The following is a 26,043-nucleotide window of genomic DNA, read 5'->3' on the forward strand; positions in this document are numbered from 1 at the left end:
TTAGCACCCTTGGTTGCTGGATTATACAGAGAGTGTTACAGTCAGCCCTCACCTCTCTGGATGTGGGCTTCCCTCTGAAGAACTCATTGTTGAACGAGCTGCGTGGGGGTTGAAACCTGGGCTGCAGGAAAATGCAACCATTGGCTATGGCCTCCAAAGGGGCAGGGCCTTCGTAAGGAAAACCAAAGCCTACAAAAAGCTGAGAACACATTTCAGAATGAAAAAAAGCCAAGAAGGCATAAACTGCTATAAGGTGTGCTATAAGAGGTGCACTGTAAGACCAGTCCCTAGATCAGTTCTCTGTATAGAGAACTACAGGAGTGCACTGTCATACCAGTGCCTAGATCAGTGTTGAAGCACAAAACTGAAATCCTGTGTGAGCTAGCAGTACCTTGGCTTTCCGCAGGAGCTGCTGGAACTCATGCTGGGGCAACAAGCCGTGGTTCCTGACAAAGGCAGGAACTTCCGGAGGGCGTTGGGTTTCATAGTAGACTGTTCCATGGATGTCCATGTAACGGTGTAAGATGGTTAGGAACTTGTCTTTACCCTGCAGGAAGGAAGACAGGCTTATGTAATAGGCTTCAAAAGCCTTTGGTGGGAAACGTTATTGTACAAAGCTGCCAAGTGTGAAAATTGAAAACAAATCTCTGTATGGAATTGGATATCTAAGTTGCAAATGAAACTAATAAAAGTATGAAAACTTATGATGTGTTAAAGCAAGATAACTTGCATGGTAGCCACAGTGTTCTCATACAAGATGACTAGCAATGAATTAAAAAAATGTATCCTTATAATAAAATCCCAGAAATAACCTGTAAGATTAGGTTCCTATCTGAAAAGTCATTAATTAATATAACTTGTGGGGTTGCTTTGGTGTATAGTGTGTGTGTGTGTGTGTGTGTGTGTGTGTGTGTGTGTGTGTGTGTGTGTTTGTGTCCCTCTACCTTTTGTATGCCAGTTTATTTTTCAAAGCCTTGTGTCTTTTGTTTGTGTGTGAAGTTTGAGTCTGTTCTTGTTTGCTCTGTATTGCTTTATGACTCATTAGTCACTTTGCTTTTTGTTAATATGGATTGCATTTCACTGCATGGGTGTACCTTACTGATATATCACCACTGATATGTATTTTGATTATGATAACTGGATGTTATCTAATAGCCACTCCGCTTACATCCTGCCTTGACTTCCTACACATCCCAAATAATTAATCATAGTAACAAAGCTCAAGAACATATGTATAAAAATAAGTTAGTAAAATATTAAATATAAAAAATAAATCACATAAGATACTCTCCAAGTTTAATCCTTGGAACACACTGTAATTATCTGAGAGTACAGTTTGAGATACTTTAAATACTATACATGTCTGTACAGCAATCTGGCACTAATTTTTGAAAAGCTTTAGAAACTAGTAAGATAATCTTTAAAAAACATTTCTAAAAGTAATAGGCAGCCAATTTAATTTAATGGGTGCTTTTATTATGTGAGCTGTGTTGTTTTGTTTCAGGTCAGGACTTTATTTGTGATGTTGGGTACCAGCTGTAATCTATCTATAAACTTTAGGAAACCAGCATAAAGAGCAATATTGATAATGAGTTGGTTAGCAAAAGAACGGAAACAACAATTTTTCAGCATCAAGTCTTTCTTTAGGAAAATACAACTGAGATCAGACTCAGAAATAGACTAAATAAGTGAAAAAGATGGTCATGTTTTTGTATCTTTTTCCCCTTTGTGTATTGAGAAAATTTCATTTTTATTGTTGTGTCTTCATGTTTTATCTTCATGTCTTCAAGTGCAGCTGAGGTGCCTGAGAAGACCCATTATGATGCAAGTTAGTCATCGTGCTACAAATACACAAATCATATTCATCAAAATGACGTGTAATATATTTGACAAACTCTGCAAAACCATTCACAACACATGGACAGACTCTCATGACACCAGTGTCAACCGAGCTAGTGAAAGTTATATTTGCAATTACCATGGTTTTATCATTGGTAGGCTGTATGGTACAGTGTGAACAATTGACCTGTCCGTGCTCCGCTTTCTTGCATGTGTAATGTTGCTTGGTCATACAGAACATAGCCTTTAAAGAACGCTGACAAAAGTCCCATTTAACATAACATGATTTGTAAAATGTAACACATGTGTTGTCATTTTGATGAGTATGGTTTGTGAATTTGTTGTGTGATGAGTTGCAGCACGATGGGTCTTCCCAGTCGCCGTACTAAAGTAAAGAAGAGAGTGCTCCCATAATAGGAACTCGTAGGAATGAAACATCCGCTATTGACCTTTTAACGTGGACTCTGGTGATTAATGTCCACTCCTGTGCAGTGTGCCAGTGTGTATCGGGTTTCTGAAGTTCACCTTGTGTGTGAACAGCCATTACCCTTTGATTAAAGAGATTAAACAGCTAACATGACCCAGCTAATATAAACAAACGCACTGAATTCTAAATTCATTAGAACGACCAAGGCCAAGATTGTTTCACAGCTATAGATCGTGAGTATGGAGCCCACTTCTGAAATATTTGCTTTGGGGTAAATGTTTTGTTGCATTATTAAACATGATGATGGCACTTAGTATTACAGTAATTCTGTTATAATAGGACCCATATCTACAATAATTGCCCTTTATTTCATAACATTCAGAAGCCTGTGACAGGGAAACGCACCATTATTTATAACCCTTACATTGTGCTGTTGCTGAAGTCATAGTCGTGATGGCATAACTGTGAAGTGAGGTGAGGTGTGTGGTGGTCTTGATGGTGTAATTGTGAGGTATAGTGTGGGTGGTACTGAGGCTCAGTATGCTGTGAAGAATCATAATGACCCTGAGGAATATTATACATGCAGCCAAAACAGCATAAACGTCACAGAAAAGATAAAGTGAGTGCTGCACCTCATTTACCCCATCAGAATGTTTTATGGTTGAGACTTTCTGTTGGAGAGAGAGAGAGAATCAGTTCAAACTGAACCTAATAGCATTACAGCTTTGAATGCTTCTCTCTCACTCACGCATTCTCCCTCACACACACACACACGCACACACGCATGCACGCACACACATACATGCACACTCGCACGCACGCACACACACACACACACACACACACACAAACACACACACACACACACACACACACACACACACACACACACACACACACACACTGCCTATGTGTTGATCATATTCAGAATCACTTTATTTGATGGTAATTTTCGGGTACAGAAATGTGCTCTGGTATGCTGGAAACATCTTAGAACAGTACTTGGCTGACAGAATATGAGTGTGTTGACATTATTAAGGGGATGGATGGATTATCTAGATAAATAGACTATCCATGTGGATTATAAACAGGTAAAATGTAATGTTTTTTGCTTCTGTACTCTTACACCATAGAGTAAACCCACAGAAGCTAAGCAAAAACTCTCCAAACAGTTAATTTAGTAGGCGCTTAGACTAAAGAAAATTAAACTGAGTTTGATACACAAAAGAGCTTGCACACAATTAAAAAATATTATTTGCAAAACCTTAGTTTGAAATCTTACTTAGTAATATTAAGGGCTTAGGCAAGCATAAGTTAGTCATTCATGCATGATCTGATGATGTATGCCAGAGATACAACTCAAAATAAAGTCTCACATCTGACAAATTTTGCAAGACTTGCGACTTGATTTGGACTTTTGCTCAATTGACTCACAGCTCGACCTGTGACATTTTGACATTTGCGTGGGGAAAAAAACAAGAATCATTTGAATAAAAACTTTTCTATCTAATCTCAAGCATCCTGTCAGTTCAGATGGCACAGTATTTTCATTCCTACTTGTGTGGCTCACACTGATGGCTGATTCACACTGGTCCAGCATGGCTGCACATAACAAGCCTTTAGTCATCACCTTCGGGTACAAAAACTGTTGAGTCACATGGACAAAGTGCTACATGCAATACAGGCGGCATTAAAATGAAGGCCACTGGTAAAACTATGTTGAATTTTATAAGACATCTTAAAACAGACACTGAAAGGTTTGTATGGACAGCAACCACACTACCTAGCTAGTAGTTTGGACTAAACAAAAATTTTCTGAGGGGCACTTGAGATTCAACTCAGATTTATATCCAGAAGCTTGGGATCTCACTCGGACTCATGGATGCATAATGGACCATAAAGATGCAGCCTAGCACCCCAAAGACTCGAGAATGGACTCTACCTTGTATAAAGTGACCCATGAACATCTCTGATATATGCCTTTGCTTGTTGGAGATTACTAAGAGTAATATTGCAGTAAATGATGAACAGAATGCTGCTTGCACACTGCTAGCTGAGATGAATAATTCTTATGAAAAAGAATCAGTGATACTGAATTTAATTTGCTCTATCTAACAGAAATTTAGATCAGGCCAAATTAGTATAGAGCAAGTCCATCTGTCTGAGGAGTTGATAGTGCAGTTATTCATTTATAATGACACATTAGATGTAAACAAGTAATCTGATTATGATTTCACATCTTGAAATTCCTTTTATTAACATAAATGATATAGCCAGCAAAAATAAGTGTACTGTGTTTTGCTAGTATTTACCACTGAATAATTTTGAATTTCTTAGAGTTTACAGAGTTCCTTTCTAATCTAGTTATTTTGCTAGAAAGCGCTATCATTGTTGGAAATTAGAATGAGTTAGTTTCACTCAGTGTATAAAAGAACACACATCTGTTGGACACATGCTGCCAAAACAGAAATAAATAGAAAATATAGCTGTCCCCCAGTTTGTCGTCATCTCAGACCATTTCATTTCATTCATTTCATTCATCAGTCACAATATAGTCACCCCGACTTGCTACCACACCAAACACATGAGCATGTCAGCTACTGCAATTCAGCAATTCTGACTGGGATACCCTCAAACAGTGCTGAACATGACCAAAGGACTTAACACTTAGAGTCAGCATTTAACTGCACTCTCAATTACGTTTTTCTACTTAATAAACTGATAATAGAGTTACTATCCATATACTTTCTAAAAGAAATACTACCTGAACTAATTAAACCTCTATAAAATATAATAAGCTTCCTCTGAACAGTGGCTAAGCACCTATATCATTCAAATTAGCAGTTATCAAACCAGTGACCAAGGAATCCAAACTTGACTCTTGTCAACTTGTCAGTTGTAAAACTACAGGCTGATTTCAAATCTTCCCTTTACTTCTAAGACCCTAAAAAAAGCTGTAGCTCAGCAGCTAAGCTCATACTTGAATCAGAACCAAATACATGAAATCTTTCAGTCAGAGTTTAGGCCTCATGATAGTGCCAAGACAGTGTGATTAAAGTAGGTAATGACCTGTTGATGGCTTCCGACCCAGGTTGTCTCTCTCTGCTTATATTGCTTCATGTCAGTGAAGCATTTCATACGATAGATCACATTTTACTTGATAGATTCAAAAATATTATTCAGATTAGGGAAATAGCCTTTTCCTGGTTTTGAACTTAGCTGATCAACCTAGCTGATCATGAAAATTTGTAAATATAAATGGTGACTTTTCAGCATATGCCAAGGTTAGTTTTGGTGTCCCACAAGGATCTGTTCTACGGCCCTTGTTCTTTATTTATGCTACCTCTGGTTGAAATTATTCATGTACACTGTTCTAGTTTCTACTGCTACAACTGATGACACTCAATTATATGCCAAATGACACTAATGACACTCAGTTATATACCAAACCAGATGACAAATATCAGCGTAATATTATTGAGCAATGTGGAAATGTGAAAATTTTTTAGATTTATTATAAAATACTTCTAATGATCTACAAAGCACTTGCCCCTCAGTACGTTAGTGAACTCTTATTGCATTATGGTCTGCCACATCTGCTTAGATCAATAGGTGCAGGTTGTTTATTATAATATTATAAAATTATGTAGAATAAGAATTATGTAGAATAAGTAAATCTACCACAAGGGCAGAGCTTTTCAACATAAAACATCCAAGCTATGAAATAAGCTTCCTGTCAAGGGTCAAGACTCATTTAAAGTTATGGTAACCTGGGATGTTGTGATGCTGTTACTTCACCTCTTTTTGTTACTCACGTTTGTTGCCTAGGATCAGTGGACTTCTAATGTTCCCTCATGCTTGTGTTACCTTCTGGCTCTATCCACTTAGCTGTGCTGTCATAGCTAGACCTGTGGGAGTCCACCCTTACACAGAATATGCTCCTATTTTACACACTTTAGTACTTCACTATGCCTAATCTGTCCGCTCTTTCTACTAAGGTACACCTACTCCTGGTGCCATGATGTTGCTGATCCTCAACCAGTCTCAGCTGCTGTTGCTCCTCCCACCACTTCCCCTACTGTGGTTGCTAGAGCCTACAATTAGAAGGCCCCATGTTGACTGCACAGCTGTTCATTCCTGAATCAGATGGATTTCAGACACACTTAAGATCATCAAATCCAGTCTAGGATTTCTAGGAGCCCAGAACAAACTTACATTGCTTGTCCGTATTACCTATTTTGCTCCTTATCATTTACATTGTTCCTGTTGTGGTGTCTGTTATTGACCAGAAGAGGATGGGCTCTTTGAGTCTTGGTTCCTTTCAATGTTCCTCATGCTCTAGGAAAGTTTTAACTCACCACTGTCACCTTTATTAACTGTCTCAGCAGTGCCTGTGCATGTAGATACTGTGTCTTTGTGAAGTCGTGCAGGTGATAACTGCATTGCTTAGCACTGCTTACTTTTTCATTTTTATTTCTAGCCTCTTGTGGTACTTCTCCATGTAATGTGATCTGGTGTTCTCAACTCATGGCCTTGCCTTCTGCTTTCAGCACCATGATTATGGATTTGCGTGTAATAATGCTGCGAGGTTCTTGGATCAAACCCAATAAAATTACTCTGAGATTAAAGGCCAAAGCCTCTGGCACCCTGATATTACAACCTAGCCTCCACCTCCTGCGGGTACACTCGGCACCCTAATATTACAACCTAGCCTCCACCTCCTGCGGGTACACTCGGCACCCTAATATTACAACCTAGCCTCCATCTCCTGCGGGTACACTTGGTACCTATAGGGGAGAAGCAGAAATTCTCCATGCACAGCCATATTCTGCAGGCTTTCTTTTATATAATGAGTCACTCATGTGGAGCCGCGGACAGTGTGAGAGCAGATGCAAATGTGCAGAAAAGAGAGTGAAAGGGAAAAAGGAGATTTAGGGCTTTTTTAGCCTCCGAGCATGACACAGTATGCAGCTAAGTAGCACCTGCACTGTGTGTGACGGCGTGTGCATGAGGGGGGCATGGGGCAAGGACATGACCCAGGGAGCCTGGAGAGAAGCAGCTCCTCTGTTCCACGCCTGAGGCAGCTACACCAGCTGCTGGTCAACAGCGTTGCGGTAAATAGAGGCACCAGAAGAGGCTCCCTGCAGATGCCTGATGGTTGGGGCACTTTTTTCACTGGAGTCTGCTGCTTGTCAGCTTTTGATAGAAACAGAAGAAGGCTGCTTCCTTAGGCAATGTTTACATGCTGTTCTCTATCTCTTTCCTCCAATATCTTCATGTTCTACTCTCTCCACTAGCTGTTGATAAGCAGTGCTGTCCCAAACAACACACTGTACCAAACACCATACCGTCCCTAACTCCACTTTGTCCCATACACCACACTCTTCCTAACTCCATACTGTCTCAAACACCACACTCTTCGTAAGGCCACACTGTTCCAAACTCCACATTGTCTCAAACATTACACTCTTTCTTACTCCATGTTGTCCTTAATAGAAAACGTTTCCTAACTCCAAGCTGTCCCAAATACCACACTCTTCATAACGCCACACTCTTCCAAACACTGCACTCTTCCTAACGCCATACTGTCCCAATCTCCACACTCTTCCTAACTCTACATTGTCCCAAACACCACATTCTTCCTAAATTCAAGCTATCCCAAATACCACTCTTCTTAACACCACCTGTTCCCATTCCACAACTGTTCTCATGGTACTGTTGTTCCCATGCAACACTGTGCATGGCTATTAATATGGACAAAAACCAATGATAAAGAACAACACGATTTGTCTCTGAACATTTCACTCCCACTGCTGCCTGAAAGCTCTGACTCTTTCAATCACTCTACAGGGACCAAAGCCTTCTTGCATTACAAGGCAAACCCTCCACAATGTACTAGTTCAAGGCATTTGACAATTCATCAGAGAGTTATTACCACAGTGGCTGCAGACTTCAGATTTATAATGCTCATAAACAGATGGGACTCACGAGGATGCCTGCCTCTCTGGAGCGCCATTAGTCAGTGTAAAAAGAGCTCATTATGTTCTCGCGAGCCATGAAGCTTTACAAGACTTGACTAGTACACTGAGGCTCTCTGCAGTGTAAACCCCATCATACAGTTGTGCTGCGGTGAGCGTCCGTGAGAAATGAAGACGCTGATAACATTCATGACGGATGCCTGATGTAACATAAATGTGTGCATGTGTGCATGGGCATATGCGTGTGTGGATGTACGTGTTTCTATGTGTGCATTTATGTACACATACATTTGTGTGTGTTTGCATGCACGTGTATAAATGTGTGTTCAGGCCTACCTTCCACATGCTGGTCTCTTTACCATAGACCACAGCCATGTTGTTGACTTTGTCATTTTGAATGCTGATCCTCTCTGTCTGGTTGAGTTCCTCAGCCACAAACCCCATGAAGGAGTTGTCAGGAGTGTGTGCTGTGTGAGGGAACCAATCAGAGCATGGTCACTCACACAACTGTGATCTACTCCTTTGTTGCCACATTTCAGTGCACAGATCAGTCACAGCTTTCCCAGCTACTCACTGCTCACTTTTTCATGTTAAATCTAGAGGTCTATCCCCTTTTAATCTCCATGCAGTATTCAAATCAGTGGAATTCTAGAGTGAGCATTTTCACCTTCAGTTATGGTGTGACCCAGACGGAAATATAAACACAGAAAACAGTTGTGACTATTAACATATGTAATATTGTGATGAGGTGACTATTAATATCTGCTATATTTCTCACATAAACAAGTTCTGCTCAACTCATAACACACAGTGGGCATGACCAAGTAGCAGCTGTGACCTGGCTAGGTGTGAAAACACACACACACACACACACACACACACACACACACAGTGGCATCACACACAAACACAGAGAGAAAGTGGCTTCAGACTTATCTCAGTTCTGCTTGTTTATTTGAAATTACAGCACTGAGTGAAAATTAAGGTCCTGCTTACGGAACATAGTCATGTACTGGCGTCCGTTGAGGTTCCAGTAACCCCAGTTGGTCCTGTATCCGTGTAAAGTGGCATACTCCTCATGGTTATATGCTGGCTCTGTGCCAAATGTGTCGATCACTCGGATGTGACACCTGTCAGAGAGCAAAGCAGCCACACTGTCATGGAAATGAAGCTCAGACAACACCATTGTCCTCTGTGTCACCGACACAAAGCTGTAATCAAACTGCACCAAATTTTACATTGCTTTTCTGTAAACAGCTTTTCATTTTAGTGACAGTTAAAACAAATGATCCATATTTGTTGACAAAGCAGCTAGTCCTAATGAGAGCCACAGTGTGTTTGCACAAACAAGTGATGACTTACAGCTCTTCCAGGGTCTAAGTGCAGACAGCAGGAGCAGTTTGGTTTTATGGTTTTGCTTTGCTCTGATGCTGACTAAGACACCAGTACTCCATTAGAACTGAGTGTCCAAGGCTGCTGGCTTTAAACACTAAAGCCATCTGATCTTTCATTTAGCACCAGCAGCTCTATAAGAGTGCCCTGAATTGCCTGGTTTTGCATGACAAAGATCAAAAAAGATCAAACCTAAATTTCACACCTGACATAAAAGGCGTGAGGGGTTGGGGGAAGGGGGTGTGCCATCCTTTCTCACAGGGCCACAAAAGCGCAACATGAGAGAGATAGTTTGCTCCTTGTTCTCTTTTTCTAACAAGACAGATGTCACTGAGCCATGTGCTTGCTCACATCAGTCCATAAGTGAAATGAGTGAAATGGCCAACCGAGACAAGACCAGCAGCAGCTCTGCAGGAATATCAGGCCTGCAGGCATAGTCTGTCAGTTTGCCTCTCTCTCTTTTTCTCTTATTTTCCGAGATCAGCAGTGTATCTACAGTAGTATCAGTCCTGTTTAGAGCAGTAGGCTCTAAAGGAAATTAGATTGCATCCCACACTGGAGGATCAGACCTCTTTAGAGCTGTAAACTTTAAAGAAATCAGACTACATCCCACACTGGAGGATCAAACATGTTTAGAGTTGTAGGCTGTAATGAGATCAGACAACATCCCACACTGGAGGATCAGACCTGTTTAGTGCTATATGCTTAAAGTAATCAGACTACGGGCTACACTGGTCTCATATCTTTGTTTCTCTCTCTTGTTCACTCTGAGATATAGCCCTGTCTGAATACTGTCTGTTACAGCATCATGTCTCAAAAAAGTGTTGAAAAGAAAACTGCCAAAAGAGAGACTGTGACAGCTGTGGAGCTCTGTGTCATCTGGAAGAAAGATAGCAGGTATAAATAAAAAGAAAATTAGTTGGAAATGTGTATATTCTTGGTATGTGGTGTTTTGAATGAGTTTGAAAGGAGCTGCATCAGGGCTGGTTACATCAATAGCACCATATGGCTCAGGTTAGTGCAATCAATTAGAAAAATTAAATAAAAAAGGTTACTTTTCTTTCTCTTTAAAGTGTGTACTTTTGATGAGCTGGATCCGTGGAAGAAATAATAAGTCGAGGTAGCTGGGAAGCACTTGGACGTAAAGTTTATTCGACTCAGGACACGATTAACAAGACACAAACATTAGGTCTTCGTCCGCATGTTTGGAAAATTTGAAACCTCAAGCCACTTACATACAGAAAGAAAAGGTTCAGTCCCTTGGACAGGTCATCAAAATGTCGCAGGTGTTTGATGTCAGCATTCATATAACAAACTGATAACTACAGTATAGTAAAAGCTGAGATACATGTATACAGAGTCTAAGGAAAAAAAAAGAATCAAATAAAAAATTAAGAAAATTAAGAATTTTCCATCATTGTATCCACATCAAATCATAAGTTCATACATTCCACTGATATTTAGAGAAAACATGATAAAGAAAAATCATCATTCTGGGTGGAATTTATGCAACTGACGTGAATACAATTATGAAACTTTTTTTCACTTTATTTTTCTGTAACTTTTGCAGTATCATCTAACAGACGTCCGTAACTGCTGTAGTGTGTAATCTATAGAAGTCTGTAACTGCTGTAGTGTGTAATCTACAGAAGTCTGTAATTGCTGTAGTGTGTGTTTACAGGAGTCTGTTTGTAACTGTTGTAGTAGTGTGTCATCTACAGGAGTCTGTTTGTAACTGTTGTAGTAGTGTGTGTCTACAGGAGTCTGTCTGATTAAAAAAAACATCAATCCTCAGTCTGAACAAATCAATAGTAGAGCACATCTAATCTATCAGAAAAGAACATCAAGAAACCATTTGAGGCCAGCATCCAGGAAATGAAAATCACACACACAGACACACACACACACACAATCAGCATTGCCAATGATATGATATTAAATAATATAAAACAAGAGACACAAGTGACAGCATTACACAAGCTGTTCAGCGCTCTCTCGCCAGGGACAAACTTCAAACTTCAAATCCATGACCTGAACTCTGTGTGTGTGTGTGTGTGTGTGTGTGTGTGTGTGTGTGTGTGTGTGTGTGTGTGTGTGTGCGCGCGCACGCGCGCATGCCTGTGGGTGTAAGTGTGTCTGGGTGGATTTTGTTTATATGAGTTTGTGTATGCATGTGTGCATTTGTGTGTGTGTGTGTGTGTGTGTGTGTGTGTTTGTATAGGTCTAAGTACAGCTCTGGGTTTGTTTGTTTGTGCGTGTATGTTTTATGTGTGTCTTTGTGTGTGTGTGTGTGTGTATGATCCTAATCCTAATCCTAATTAAGACAAAGTCCCACTCAGGCTCCTGCTCCAGCACATTCAGGACTAAATTAAAAATGCAGCTCAAGAGAAAACAGACCAGTATTAAGGCAAAAGGCAGAGAAATCTAAAGGACTGAATAGATTAATTACACCAGACGAAATGCACTCAAATCTAATGGACCGAATTGATTTATTACACCAGACAAATCTCACTCAAATCTAAAGGACTGAACTGATTCATTGCAGCAGACGAATCCCACTCAAATCTAAAGGACTGAACTGATTCATTACACCAGACAAATCTCAGTGAAATCTAAAGGACTAAATGGATTAATTCTCCAAATTCAGTGAAATCTAAAAGACTAAATGGATTTTATTACATCAGACAAAACACAGTTAAAGCTAAAGAAATAAATTGATTCATTATACAAGGTGAAACACAGTGAAATCGAAAGAACTAAATGGATTTATTATAGCAGATGAATCAGTCCTATTTCACTCCATAAGTCTTATTAAAATGTTTATAATCTAACACACATTGCCTAATTGCGCTCCCAATAATTATAGTCATTGCAGTGTTTGATGTCTTTCCATCTTAGGTTCCACTTATCAGTGCTGATTTTGTTTCAGATGTATGAACAGTGATGGTCTGATCAGAAGTCTTACAGCACAGGCCAAAGCAATCACCAGTGCATGCACAACACTGAGTGCAGGATGTAGAGCACACAGAAACAGTATACTAACAGAGTGCAAGACCAATCTCTTATTGACAGATCCTATACATACACACAGACACAATGCATGCAAACACACATACACCCATGCACACACAGACACACTAACTTGTGCTTTTTGAGGGAGAGGCCCATATGCTGTTTCATCTGCTGCAGTCCATGGTAGTCAGTGTAGATTAGATCAAAGGGCAAAGGACCACGCAGTGGGCAGCTTCCTCTTCCTGGGGGCACGCCGAGGAACCTGACAAAAACAAACCACTCATCTAAATGGAAAAAACAAGCCTTAGTTAATCGTGTGTGTACAGAAGCTAGTGAGCCAACCAAGTTCAGTAGCACAGAGAAACAGCCAAGATGCATCGTCCTGTGTGTGGTGGGAGGAATGGCCTCTATTAGCAGAGTGCAAAGCCGCAATGCTCTTTGAGGAGCGAAGTGTTATGGAGCAGCTTTTATCCCTTTCATAGCAAGCTAAGGAAACGGCTAAAAGCGGGTCCGGAGCAAGGAGTTACGGAGCAGCTTTTAGCCTGTTCATAACAAGCTAAGGAACAGGCAGAAAGTGTAGCAGAAATTCTCTATCATTCTTTGATTTCTTTTTCTTTTTTTAACTTCATATCAAATTCTATAAAAGCAACCCTGAAAGCCCTATAGACAGCATCCCAGCCAACATTAGAGGGTCCATCCAAGCCCTGTAAAAGAAACAGAGAGAGACAACAAGCGAGGTAAAATGAAAGAGCAAGCTCGCCACTACTGAGCTGGTGGGGTACTGGTTAATAGCTCGGACCTTGCACAGGCCACAATCAGCCTTAGTCCATCACCAGATAAGTCACAGTCTGATGTTGATCATATGAGGGGAGGGAGCTAAATGATTAAACAAATCACGGATACGCTGGAGATATTGCTCCCGTATGTTGTTAAATCATCCTCTGAATATGCCACATATCCTTCTAGGCTGCCACAACTCTATTCACTAACCGCTGAAATGTAGCCATAGCATTACATAATGAAGCTCATAACTTTATAGAATATAATTCTGCTGGTGTCATGAAGGCAGAAATTTCACTCACTCACTTACAAAATGGGACTTGCCAATAGCCCTTTGGCAAATCAGACTACTTCACCCATCTATAAAGCTAGTCAAGTTTGGTGGACCATCTGTAAATGGCTAGTTTTCTTGTATAGCTGCTAAAGTACTGTGTACCTTATAATCAAAAACAAGATAATTCACACTGAACCCTGTGCTCTCCTGGATCACTTCTCTAGCATCCCGCATTAATCAATCTCTACCAAGGTGCTCGGCACAGGACACTTTCCAGCCTCAGAGAGGGAATGAGTTACTGCACGTTTGAAACACAGCTAGGGATGTGTAGACTACTGAATGTATTTCAATACAAATGTATACTGCTGAACATATAGAAATGTACATGTGAGTACTGAACACACAAATACACATATGGACTACTGAAAATACTGAAATGCATGTGTTTGACTAATGAAAACACTGAAATGCATGTATGGACTCAATGGATGCACTGAAATGCACATGTGGATTATGAACGAGCTAAAACTCACACATGGACTACTAAAATCACTGAAATACACCATCTACAGGACTTTATGCAGAGTGACAAAACAAGTTTGTCCTGTTGCAGAACCCAGGCACACACTCACACATAAAGAGCACACCACTCACAGGAAAAAGGACATATCCTCTTCCAGATACTAAATCTACTAGGAAGCAACCTGATTGTGTGTGATAAGAATCCTTTTATCTTCACACACACATGGTCATGCACACACACACACACACACACACACACACACACACACACACACACACACACACACACACACACACACACACACACAGACACACACACACACACACATAAAGCAAGTATGTATGCACATACATGCATGCTTTATATGAGGAGTACAGCCATTTCCCGATTTCTCCAGGTTTTCATATTCGAAATCTGGCTGGGCCACTCCAAGAACATTCACAGTCTTCATGAAGCCACTCCTGTGTCGTCTTGACAGTGTGCTTTGGGTCACTGTCTTGTTGAAATGTAAACCTTCACTGGAGTCTCAGTTCTTGGGCACTCTGGAAAACAATTTCATCAGGAGTGCTCTATATTTGTCTGCATCTGTCTTTCCCTCTGTCCTGTCTCCCAGTCCCTGTTGAGAAAAGCACTGCATGCTGCTGCTACCACTTGACTGTAGGGACAGTATTAATCAGATGATACTCAGTGACTGGATTCCTCCATACATACTACTGGATTTAGCTTCCCAGAGGATCTTGCTTCTCATGGTATGAGAATTGTTCAATTGCCTTTTGGGAAACTCCAAGAAGGCTCTACCGGGTCTTTTGGCCCAGACTCTACTGGGTCTTTTTACCATAAATGGCTTTCCCCTGGGCACTTTACCATAAAGGTCTGATTGATAGAGATCTGCACTGATTGTTGTGTTTCTGTAAATAAGATGCACCAGAGCTCAGTAGTGAGTATCGTAACAAAATATTAGAAAATTTATGGAAATGCTATAATATTGTTTTTATTATATTTACAAGACATTTCAATAAACAGCTTTTGCTTGTCATCGCGGAGTATTGTGTTTGGACAAAAGGAGCTGAATCCATTTTTTTAATGAATCTAGCAAACATACCAAAATAGGGAAAACTTGAAAGTGTCTATAAACTCCCAATATATACTGTATTTTGGGGTGGGGAGTCATTTTTATCTCCCTTTCTTATAGTTTCTTTATTTCAAAAGAAACAAAGAAATAAATCCAATACTATGTGGATCTTTATTGTGTGAGGGGTGGAGGGGTGGATGAGGGAGGAGAGGGTGGAGGGTGGAGGGGGAGGAGAGGGTGCAGGGGTGGAGGAGGATGCAGGGGTGGAGGAGGATGCAGGGGTGGAGGAGGGTGCAGGGGTGGAGGAGGATGCAGGGGTGGAGGAGGATGCAGGGGTGGAGGAGGATGCAGGGGTGGAGGGGGTAGAGAGGCTTCAGAAGCACCCAAAAAAGTATCGGGTTTGCATGTGTCCTGCTTTAATTACTTTTCCATACAAATATACATAAGAGAAAAAAAGATAACACATTCTTGATCCTGAAGAAAATTGCAGAGGAAAGGAAATACATACATAATATTACCTGCGTAAGATTAAATGTGACACATTTTAGCTCTTTATCTTTCCTCCATACAAAATTACCCTGAAGAAAACTTTAGCATATGTAACAGAAATTACTACACTAGCAAGCTTAGTTGTACCACTAACAAGACATTGTACCCTGAAGTGGCTGGAACACATGCCTCAGTAAAGACTGAAGATTTTATTTCACACAGTGTGAGCCCATGGTGAATCCTACAGTTGCTAAGACAGTGTCTAAATCTCTGCTTTCCTTTCTGTCCTTGATAAAGCTAGAAACACAGGTTGTACAGACACATGCTAAATCAAAACTGGGTCAAAACTGGATCTGGAACTGTTCATTAATTTCCAACAGGACTGCACTAAAACTGCAGGTTGGTACTCACTGAACTCAGTTGGAAAGACTCTCTTGAATAATGTAGTCCTTGAAAAAAAAAAAAAAAACACCTTACAGGAACCAGCACACACTCTCACCATAAACCAGGTCATGAAGCTGGTGTGGGAAGACTGGACAGCACTCCTGCATGCTTTGAATGACCTCAGTGCATGAAAGGTGCAATAAAATGTGCCTTTAATAGTAACTGGGGCAGAGACATATAAGAATGGAGTGAAACATAAAATCGCAACATGCACCTAAAGGAAGATGTACTGTAGTCACATGCACTCAAATGAAACTTTACTTTTCTTATTATTCAAATGGATTAAAACGTGAAAAATATTTTGAAAATCTTAATATTTTGGCAGTTGAAGATATATTAGATGCATATTTTATTTAACTTCGATTGATTTAGCACACCTACTGTGTTTGTGTGGTTAGGTGCATGAGTGTGTAAGTTCTTCCTGCGAAGCTTCGCATTCTGCATGCTCTCTCATATGCAGATAAATTTATGATATGCTGTATAATAGGTTGCATGAGACTGAATGGAGACTACGAGTCATTTGTGACAAGTGGAGTTATGATTGTAACAGTGCCATGACACCCAGAGAGAGTGAATGTGTCATAATGAGAAGCACACTACACAGCCGTTTACACATTCAGGAAAACTGCTGTGTCTGGTAGGAGGCTTTAATTAGATGTATACTAATCCCAGGGTTCATTTGGGAAAAAATTAATTTGCACAGAGTGAGATGCTATTGAAAACAAGAACAATAATGAAACTGAACACACACACACACACACACAGCTCATGCACAGACACGTACTGGCATGGTAGACATTTTGCTTGCTATTAGTGCAGAGGCACTAATCTGAGGTGTGGTTAGACTGATCACATGATCAGCAGGTGTGGATAGACTGATCACATGATCAGAAGGTGGGCTTAGACTGATCACATGATCAGAAGGTGGTCTTAGACTGATCACATGATCAGCAGGTGTGGTTAGATTGATCACATGATCAGAAGGTGGGATTAGACTGATCACATGATCAGCAGGTGTGGTTAGATTGATCACATGATCAGAAGGTGGGATTAGACTGATCACATGATCAGAAGGTGGGATTAGACTGATCACATGATAAACAGGTGCGATTAGACTGATCACTTGATCAGAAGGTGGGATTAGACTGATCACATGATCAGAAGGTGGGATTAGGTGCAGTGCCACAATCTCTAATTAACTCCTCTCATTCCTTTTTAAAGACGAGCCAGAGCAGTTGACAGTGTAGTGACAATGTGGTCATGGCAGCAAGCTTGCTGGAATAGCAGTGCCAAAAACATTCACAGATAAGGAAACAGACATACTTGTCCGGGAGGTACAGAGTTGCTAGGCCACAATATATGGCACTTGAAGTAAATATAAAACTTGAAGCAGATGTGGAACTTGAAGCTGATATGGTACTTGAAGCAGACTTCTCAGGTCTACTGAGACTAAACTGGCCTGAAAAGAGATGACTGCACTGGGGCACTAAAGCCAACAAATTTATGATAATACATATTATTATTATCATAATCATTTTTGTTGTCCACTGTGATGAGAATAAAATTAATATTTATATAACTGTGATATGAATATTTACCTTAGTTAAACGATATAATTTTTCACATATAATAACACCACTGTGTGATTCACATTTAATAATCATAATGCAATTGTTTTTCCTTATAAAAATGGTTAAATCCGTTATATTTCGTCAGTAATTGGGGGGATTTTTTTTAGTGGGGTAATGTTCGTGGTAAAAATCCCATTGAGAGAAACTTTAAATGCAACACCCTCTGTTGCACCACTCAACTAACCTTGTCACAGGGATATTTATTTGCACCAAATTAACAAATGGTAATTAGTGAGTGTGTGCTCTGCAAAATTAGTAAAATGTAGTGCTAGGTGGCTGCATTGCCCTAGCACAAGCCCTGTCTCACACAAATGTACACACATGTATTAGCAGCACATGGTTGAACATTTGGAAAGTCATGGACTATAGAAAAACATCTGAGGCTTTGAGTGTAAAGGAAGCAATATGAGCAAACGTGTATGTGCGTGCACATGTGCATGTGTGTGTGAGGTTGCTAGCACTTGGTACTCAGACTCTGGGAGTAGCTGTTAGTGGGTGATGCAGGGTTCAATGCCAAACCCTCTTGCTATTATTAGATAATATTGGCTGGACCTCGTGCTGCGAGAATTGGCCAAGCTTGATATAGAAAAGCACATACAGCATTTACTCTCTCTCTCACACACACACACACACACACACACACACACACACACACACACACACACACACACACACACACACACCACATGTATATGCTTGGTTGTTTCATGCATCTTGAGTATCGTGATTAAATCCATACAGAATATATCTACATAAAATACAAATGTAAATTCACCAAAATAGATTTAAAGCAGATTTGAATTTGATTACACAAAGCATGTGAGGAGGTGGTCTGAGATGCATTTAAGTTACCCGTTGTTACCAAAACCACAACCAAAACCTCTCAACCTCTCACCATATCACACAATGTAACCCCATCAGCAACCTTAACTACCTCAATGTTAAGAAAGTGTGGATCTTTCATCTAACTTCAGGAAAGATAAAAATACTATAGAAAATTGTGAATCAGCAAAAATGCATGTGGTTTAAAATACTTCACGATATACTCCACGAGGCATTTGTCCTGACTAGTGATTCCAGTGTCATATGGAAGAGATCTGGTTTTACTTGTCCTGAACTACATGAAGGTCAGCACTAGTTACACTCACCTGTTCCCCACAGTTCCTCAGCAGTGTGCGGAACCAAGCTGCAGTAACTTGGGGAGGTAATCCTGCAGTGTGCCTGGCCATGGAGAACCGTGCTTGGAGTGATTCTGGATGGCACGACATGCTTAAGATGACTTGTGGACCAGCACATTTTAACATGCTGAGTCATTTTAAGGGTTGGCAAGCTGACTTAGAGACCTGTCTCCCCTCCAACGAAATTTAGTTTACATTGCTTGATTTGCATGAAATGCAAGACAGAAGTTAGTGCCCAACTCAAACTGATAAAGTTTAAGTTAATAAAGCTCAGTGTAAGCTGAGGAACTGATATAGACCAGAATAATACAAGCAGAGATTTTTGTCTGTGTGAAGCCAGTTAAGCAATTCAGCAGGAATACCATTAGGAAACTGCAATGATCAATATTTAATAAAATGAAGGTGTTTACCAACAGTCTGGCATCAGTATTGCTGAGCAGAGGGTGGAGGTTATTATATAATCAGTGTTATAAAACTGTGATGCCAATGAAACTGTGGGAGAAACGGGATTACAGTAGATCTGAATATCATTGACATAACAGTGAAACCTTAAACCAATGAATAGGAATGATCTGGCCTAGGGATTAGATGTATTACATGAGATCAGTGGTCTAAAAACAGAACCCAGTGATAATCCATGAGCAACCGGGACAATAACTTATCCCGACAAATAAACAGATGCCTGTTAGTAAGATTGGCCCGTAAGTGCTAAGCCACTAATACCTACAGATGAGAGGCTTGTAATAAGTATATCATGATTTAAAATGTTAAAAGTCGCAGTGAGGTCCGGGATGATGAAGATGTAATGAAAACCTTTATCACTAGAAGGCAGAATCACTGGCACCTCTCAGGGCAGCAGACTCAGATAGAATGGCACATATAGATTAGTAGTAATACACTAATATAAGATGTGAGGCTACAACTCTTCCCATCACTTTAGCTACGGCAAAGGAAGAAAGGGCAGAGCTTGAAGAGAAGTGCTGAATTAAAGAGATGCACAATAAGAGTGGAAATAGCAGAAAGTTCGTATTCAACGGCAGGGTCATGCAGGCAGGAAGGAGAGAAGATGTGAATATATATCAGATTAAAGGTATTAATACCTTTGTAAAATGAAAGAAGATTGTTACTTAAATTATTTTATATTTGGATTTATTTTGTATTCTAATATTGTATATCAACTTGCTTTAGAGCGTTTTTACATATACTTACTGCCCTTATAAACTAATATCTTGGATCTAAACATAGCTTACAATTTGTATTAATTTTTGTTAATTGTTAAACAGTAATATATGTTGTTTTGTTTTCAACTTTCAACTTCTGTATACAGTATTCTGTATCAGCATGAAAAGTTTTGTAAGGAAGGTCGGAGTATGAATGCACTGAGAATGAAGTCCAGAGGCACAAACTTTGACCGACACTAGTGGGAACAACCTTGACAGCAGAAGTTTTAGGGGTGATCATCTCTCCTTGCCTTAGTCTCTGTTTCATAGGTGCAGGAGGATGATGAGAGCACAATGAAGAAAGGAGTCAGACAGACAGACAGCTGGCAGATAAACAATCCGACAGACAGACAGACTAGATAGACAGACAGCTGGCATATGGGCACTCTCTCTCAAAGAGCCTGGAGTGGCAGCTGACACTTTGTGGCTGCTGTTTAATCATTAGCATGGGAGAGCTTAGTCTGGGAGGGGACTCCCTGATGGAACGTAGCTGTGTGTGTGAGTGTGTGTGGGTATGTGGTGGGAGATCCCTGATGGAAGGTTACAGCGGTGTGTGTGTGGCCATAAAAGGAGCTTCCTTTTAGTAGGTTGCAGCAGTGTGTTCATTATGCATGTGTGTGTGTAGTCATGGAGGGAGCTCCCTTTTAGAAGGTTACAGTAGTGTGTGTGTGTGTGTGTGTGTGTGTGTGTGTGTGTGTGTGTGTGTGTGTGTGTGCATGTGTGTGTGTGTGCATGCGTGTGTGCGTGCATGTATGTGTGTGTGTGTGTGTGTGTGTGTGTGTGTGAGAGAGACATCACGTAATGGATGACAGCCCACCACTTGAAGCTCAACCCCAGTAAAACAGAGCTTCTGTTCATCCCAGGTACTCCCAACCCTTACCATGACCTCACAGTTTCCTTTGAGAACTCCCTGGTATCACCATCTGAAGCTACCCATAGCCTGGGCATAGCTTTGGACAACCAGTTGTCGTTCTCAACTCATGTTTCTAATCTAACCCGGTCTTGCAGATTTCTCCTTTGTAACATATGAGGGATTCGGCCCTTTCTCTCGCAGGAAGCTACCCAGGTGCTTGTGCAGTCTCTTGTGATCTCAAAGCTAGACTACTGCAACTCGCTACTTGCTGGACTTCCTCTAAGAGCCATCAAACCTCTACAACTTGTCCAGAATGCAGCAGCACAACTGGTCTTCAGTCTTCCAAAGTTTACACGTTACTCCACTGCTGCGCTCCCTTCATTAGCTCTTAATGCTTGCCTACAAAGCTAAAAATGGACCAGCCCCTTCATAGATGAGGTCAATGCTTAAAGTCTGATCCGTACCTCCAGTACTTCAAACCTCAGGTATGGCTCGGCTTGAAATGCCTTGCTTCAGGAATCATGGACGACAAGCAGCGAGACTATTTTCTGTCCTGGCTCAAAGATGGTGGAATGAACTCCCACTTGCTGTCTGGACAGCAGAATCCCTTGCAGTTTTCAAACGCAAGACTGAAGACCCATCTATTTGGAAAATATTTAAAGGACAACCGACACTGCTCCCATATTGACTGACTAATTTAATACTTTTTGTAGGGTATTGTTTATGTTGATTAACAAACTCTAGCACTTATTGCTTATAGCGCTTATCATTGTGTAAGATAGACCTTATGTATTTTGTACTTCTAGGTATCAGCATTCATCCCTGTATTCTACAGTATTCTAGTTCATTGTTATGTTTGATACCTACTACTGTACTGTGTAGTAGGATATTCTATGAGTAAATGACAAAGCACTTTTGTAAGTCGCTCTGGATAAGAGCGTCTGCTAAATTCCATAAATGTAAATGTAAACGTGTGTGTGTGTGTGTGTGTGTGTGTGTGCATCTGTGTGTGCTCAAGCAGAGAGCTCCCTGATGGAACTTTACCACAGTGAATGTGTGTGTGTGTGTGTGTGTGTGTGTGTGTGTGTGTGTGTGTGTGTGTGTGTGTGTGTGAGTGTGTGTGTGTGTGTGAGTGTGTTTGTGTGTGTGTGTGTGTGTGTGTGTCTTCTTTTACTTCAGGCCTCTTTTAGTACATCAGAACACCTGAACCTGATACATCAATTGTCACAGGCAGAGAAACAACCTGGATTAACCCTCCATTCTCTCTCTACCTCTTTCTCTTTCTTTCTCTATCTCTTCCTCTACTTCCTCTCTGATTTCAGTTCCAGACTTCTTTAATGGCATTAGCACATTAGATACATGCTCGGTAAGCATGTCATACTGAAGATAAAGATGTCGTCACATTAGCTACAGAAGTAAAACTCACTAGTGACTAATAATTTTTTCAGTGATTTTCAAAGCTGTCTCATGTCTGTGTGTGCTGGGGGAGGGGTGAAGAGGGTAAAATTCTGCACCAGTTTGCATCTCTCTGGAGGTACGATATTAATATAATGACATACTTTGCAACAAGGGTTACTGTATGTTCCTCTGTAGATATGATTCACAGTTTTTCATACTGTTATTTTATTGAAATGTGGAACACAGCTTGCGGTAATACAGCTTCATGGTTTGCTGCCTTGTCCATGGTTGGGTTTAGGACTCAGCCCCCCCATGACCCTGAACTGGATTAAGTGGTTTAGAAGATGAATAAATAAAGAGCATGAAGCCACTTAGTAAAGGTAGAGTAAATGAGAGAATGTCTGTCCCACCACACTGCCTTTCTTTATCTTGCAGCTGCCAAGGGGCTTTTGTGTCTTTTTACTACTAAACTCTACTTCTCTCTCACTTTCTCTGTTTCCCTTTCCTGCTCTCCCTCACTATCTCTCTCACTCCCTCTCTCTATCCATCTATTAGATAACATTCAATTAATATTTTCTATGCGGCATTCCTGTTATTTATAATAGTTCATCAAATGTGCTGTGCATGTAATTGGCTTGTATTATGTTAACAAACCCTGTGTTACCTTAAAGTCAGCATTATGAAATGTAAATTCGTAAATAGGCTAGCTGAAAATGAACCTCTGACAAAGCACATTGTTTATAGAGGCAACAAAGATTTTCTTTCCCACAATAACTGGTTAATGAGTCGATTTTCGATTTAGAAAAGCCATTCTGTTGGAACTTTGTACTGAGTTAGGCCCAGTTTTAGAGATCAACCTTGTGAAACTGGGCAATGCCTATCAATTTACAATCTTAATGACCCTCAGATTCCTGGCAACTGATTGCATCCAGAAGGAATTATCTGATAGTCAGGGATATCCTAGGTATCCTAACATGCCATCATGCCAGCCGGTGGGCATCATTACATCCAATTTTACATGGTGAGTGAACAGGCCAACATCAAAGTACAATTTGCAGCAATGCCTGGATTTCCTAATGTAATCGGAGCAATCAACAGCATCCGTATTGCGGTAACACCTGCGGGTGACCATGGCTACCCCCTTAAATGCTGGCTCTTATCCCATAAGCCAGATAGCACAGGGGAGGAATGATACAATAATGCTCTGGAATGTTCTTTTGTGGAGCAAACCACTGGGTTGTAAAAGGCAGATTGAATTGTCTGTATGCACTAGCCAACAGGCATGGAGGCTTTTCCCAACTTGTCACAGTTACACTCTGTCTTTACAAAGCAAGTTGCTTCTTTACATCTGAGCATGTCTTTTCCACCTCTGCAATAGTGTGCTTGTGGAATGAACACCATCAACTGCTGCAGCCACATTCTGCCAAGCAAACTTGTGTTTATTGGCGATGCCACTGCTGAGGCCACCAGACAACTTTTTTATGTTCAGCCTCTGTCACTAGTAGCTTTTTGCCTTTCACGCTCCCATTCCTGCCACCATCTTACACAAAAATGAGTGGGGTGCGCCCCTATTTAAGTATTCATTAGGCAATTTCTGTCACGGTACGGCCCCTCCCCCCTCAAGTCTGCGTGTGTGCGTGTCTGTGTTCGTATTGCCACGCCCTCTTGTGTTGTGCACCTTATCCTTGTGTGTAATCGTCATGAGTGTATATAAGTCTCGTTTCATATCGTCAAAGTTGTCGGTGTTTGATCCAAGTAGAGTTAATACGTGTATGTTTCATGTGTAAATAAAATGTATGTTTATGTTTGACGTGCCTCGTCCCCGCATCCTGCTTAACCCTCGTCATTGATGGTTGAATGTGTTGGAATGTGTTTAGTTCATTGAATGGTTGCATGTTTCTTTTGTATGGTTGCGTTGGTTTGTATTCTGTGTTTCCTAGCCCTGAGTTTTCCCTAGCCTTAGTTATAGCCTGCTTCCCCGTTTGCCTTTGAGTGTGTTTATTTTGTTTACTCATGTATCCCTTTGCTCTACGTGTTGGCTCTTTGACCCTGGACTGCCTTAACGTCTCTGATTCTGGATTTGCCCTGAATAAATCTCGGTCTTCTCCGCACGTGTCCACCTCCTTACCGCTCAAGGTTACAGCTTCCTTAGTTTTGTTTTTTGAGTTCTTTCATTTTACATGTTCCTGTCCACTGGGGTCAGGGAGCTTTAAGCAGGTTTGCTATCACATTAGGCTCTTTCAATCCGTAGCCTCTTTTTAGGGCTTATTCACACTCCAATTCATTTTGAGCTTTAGTATCATAATCCCAGTGTTACAAATAATCATTTGCCCTTTCTTTAATAATGTTGAGCTCTAAACCTAAGCTGTTTTTATTTTTAGCTCTAAGGCAGTGCTAGTTTGAGACTGTCTGTTTTAATAGCTGTTACAGAATAAGTGAGCCTTATAACTGGCTGACTTAAAGGCTACGTTTCAGTATTCAATTCCTTGCAGTGCAGGGTTAAGGAAAATAAAAAGTTAAAGATTTTATACATAAAGATGTATATAAAATTATCACTTTCCTTTGCATGATTGTTATGTTCACTGTTATTATGCTGACTGCATAAGAAACTGTAAAAAACCCTAAACAAACAAACAAAAAACATCCTAAAAATACCCACACCAACCACTCCCAGCAGGTGACCATTTAATAATTTGAAGGCATTTAGATTGGAGGCATGACATCAGTATGTTCAAGCTGTTTTTCAGAGCTGTTTGAGCTCTCAGATCTCTCCGGGCCCTGCATGTAAAGTGACAGTGTTGATCTGGAAGTGAGGCTGAGTGAGGACACAGCTGCAAATCTCCATGGGAGCCAATGAAGGAGAGAACTTGAGCAACAGAACAGCCCTGCATGAACCAGCAGCTGCAGAACACACACCTGGATTCTCCCTACGGAGGAGCAGGGGAAAGAGAAGTGTGTGTGTGTGTGTGGGGGGGGGGGACCAGGGAGGAGTCAGAGGTAGGCAGAGAGCGGGAGATTACTGACACGACTCTCCAGAGGGCCAACAGAGTGCGCAGCTCTGGGAGAAATGAGAGCTTGTATGGAGGAACCTGTAGGGACAGGCAGGAGCAATCAGGACATTCTTTGCTCATTTGGAGCTGAGAGAAATGGTAGGTTCAGATCGTGTCCCTAGTGTGTGGAGGAATAACCTACACACTCATCACATGCTGAGCTGCAGATGTTAAGAGATGTGGGTTTGGGTGCGGGTGGAGGTTGGGAAGTGGAGGAAGGGGAGGGGGGAGGCAGCAGAGGGCTTGTGAAAATCTTTTCTCCTTTAACAGCCTTTACAAAGGGATTAATGGGTATCCGGTGTCTATTTTCCAGCCCAATTCAAAAAGATGAGCTCATAAAAAAGACAAACATATCATTTTTCTCATAATGAAAAAGAACACTGAGAACCATTCTTCATTTTATCCATCTACACAGCAATATCTCATCTCACCAAAGCTCACTAGGGGTAGAGTGCTAGAAATTTAAGGTTCTCTCAGTAAAGG

At 40.8% G+C, this 26,043-nt stretch overlaps 1 protein-coding gene across 2 annotated transcripts in view; it reads right to left on the reverse strand.

Moving 5' to 3' along the window:
- LOC113571430 (alpha-1,6-mannosylglycoprotein 6-beta-N-acetylglucosaminyltransferase B-like) overlaps nt 1-26,043 on the reverse strand; it is a 65,998-nt gene that overhangs the window by 3,420 nt on the left and 36,535 nt on the right. For both annotated transcript variants that reach the window (XM_035528609.1, XM_035528608.1), the window contains exons 9-13: nt 12,779-12,910; nt 9,241-9,374; nt 8,581-8,711; nt 392-547; nt 53-199 (exon numbers count right to left, since the gene is read on the reverse strand). In XM_035528609.1, the coding sequence (XP_035384502.1) occupies nt 53-199; nt 392-547; nt 8,581-8,711; nt 9,241-9,374; nt 12,779-12,910 (700 nt within the window). The remainder of the gene's footprint in view (nt 1-52; nt 200-391; nt 548-8,580; nt 8,712-9,240; nt 9,375-12,778; nt 12,911-26,043) is intronic.

This window comes from Electrophorus electricus, chromosome 1 (assembly GCF_013358815.1).
Source record: "Electrophorus electricus isolate fEleEle1 chromosome 1, fEleEle1.pri, whole genome shotgun sequence".
Lineage (NCBI taxonomy): Eukaryota > Metazoa > Chordata > Actinopteri > Gymnotiformes > Gymnotidae > Electrophorus > Electrophorus electricus.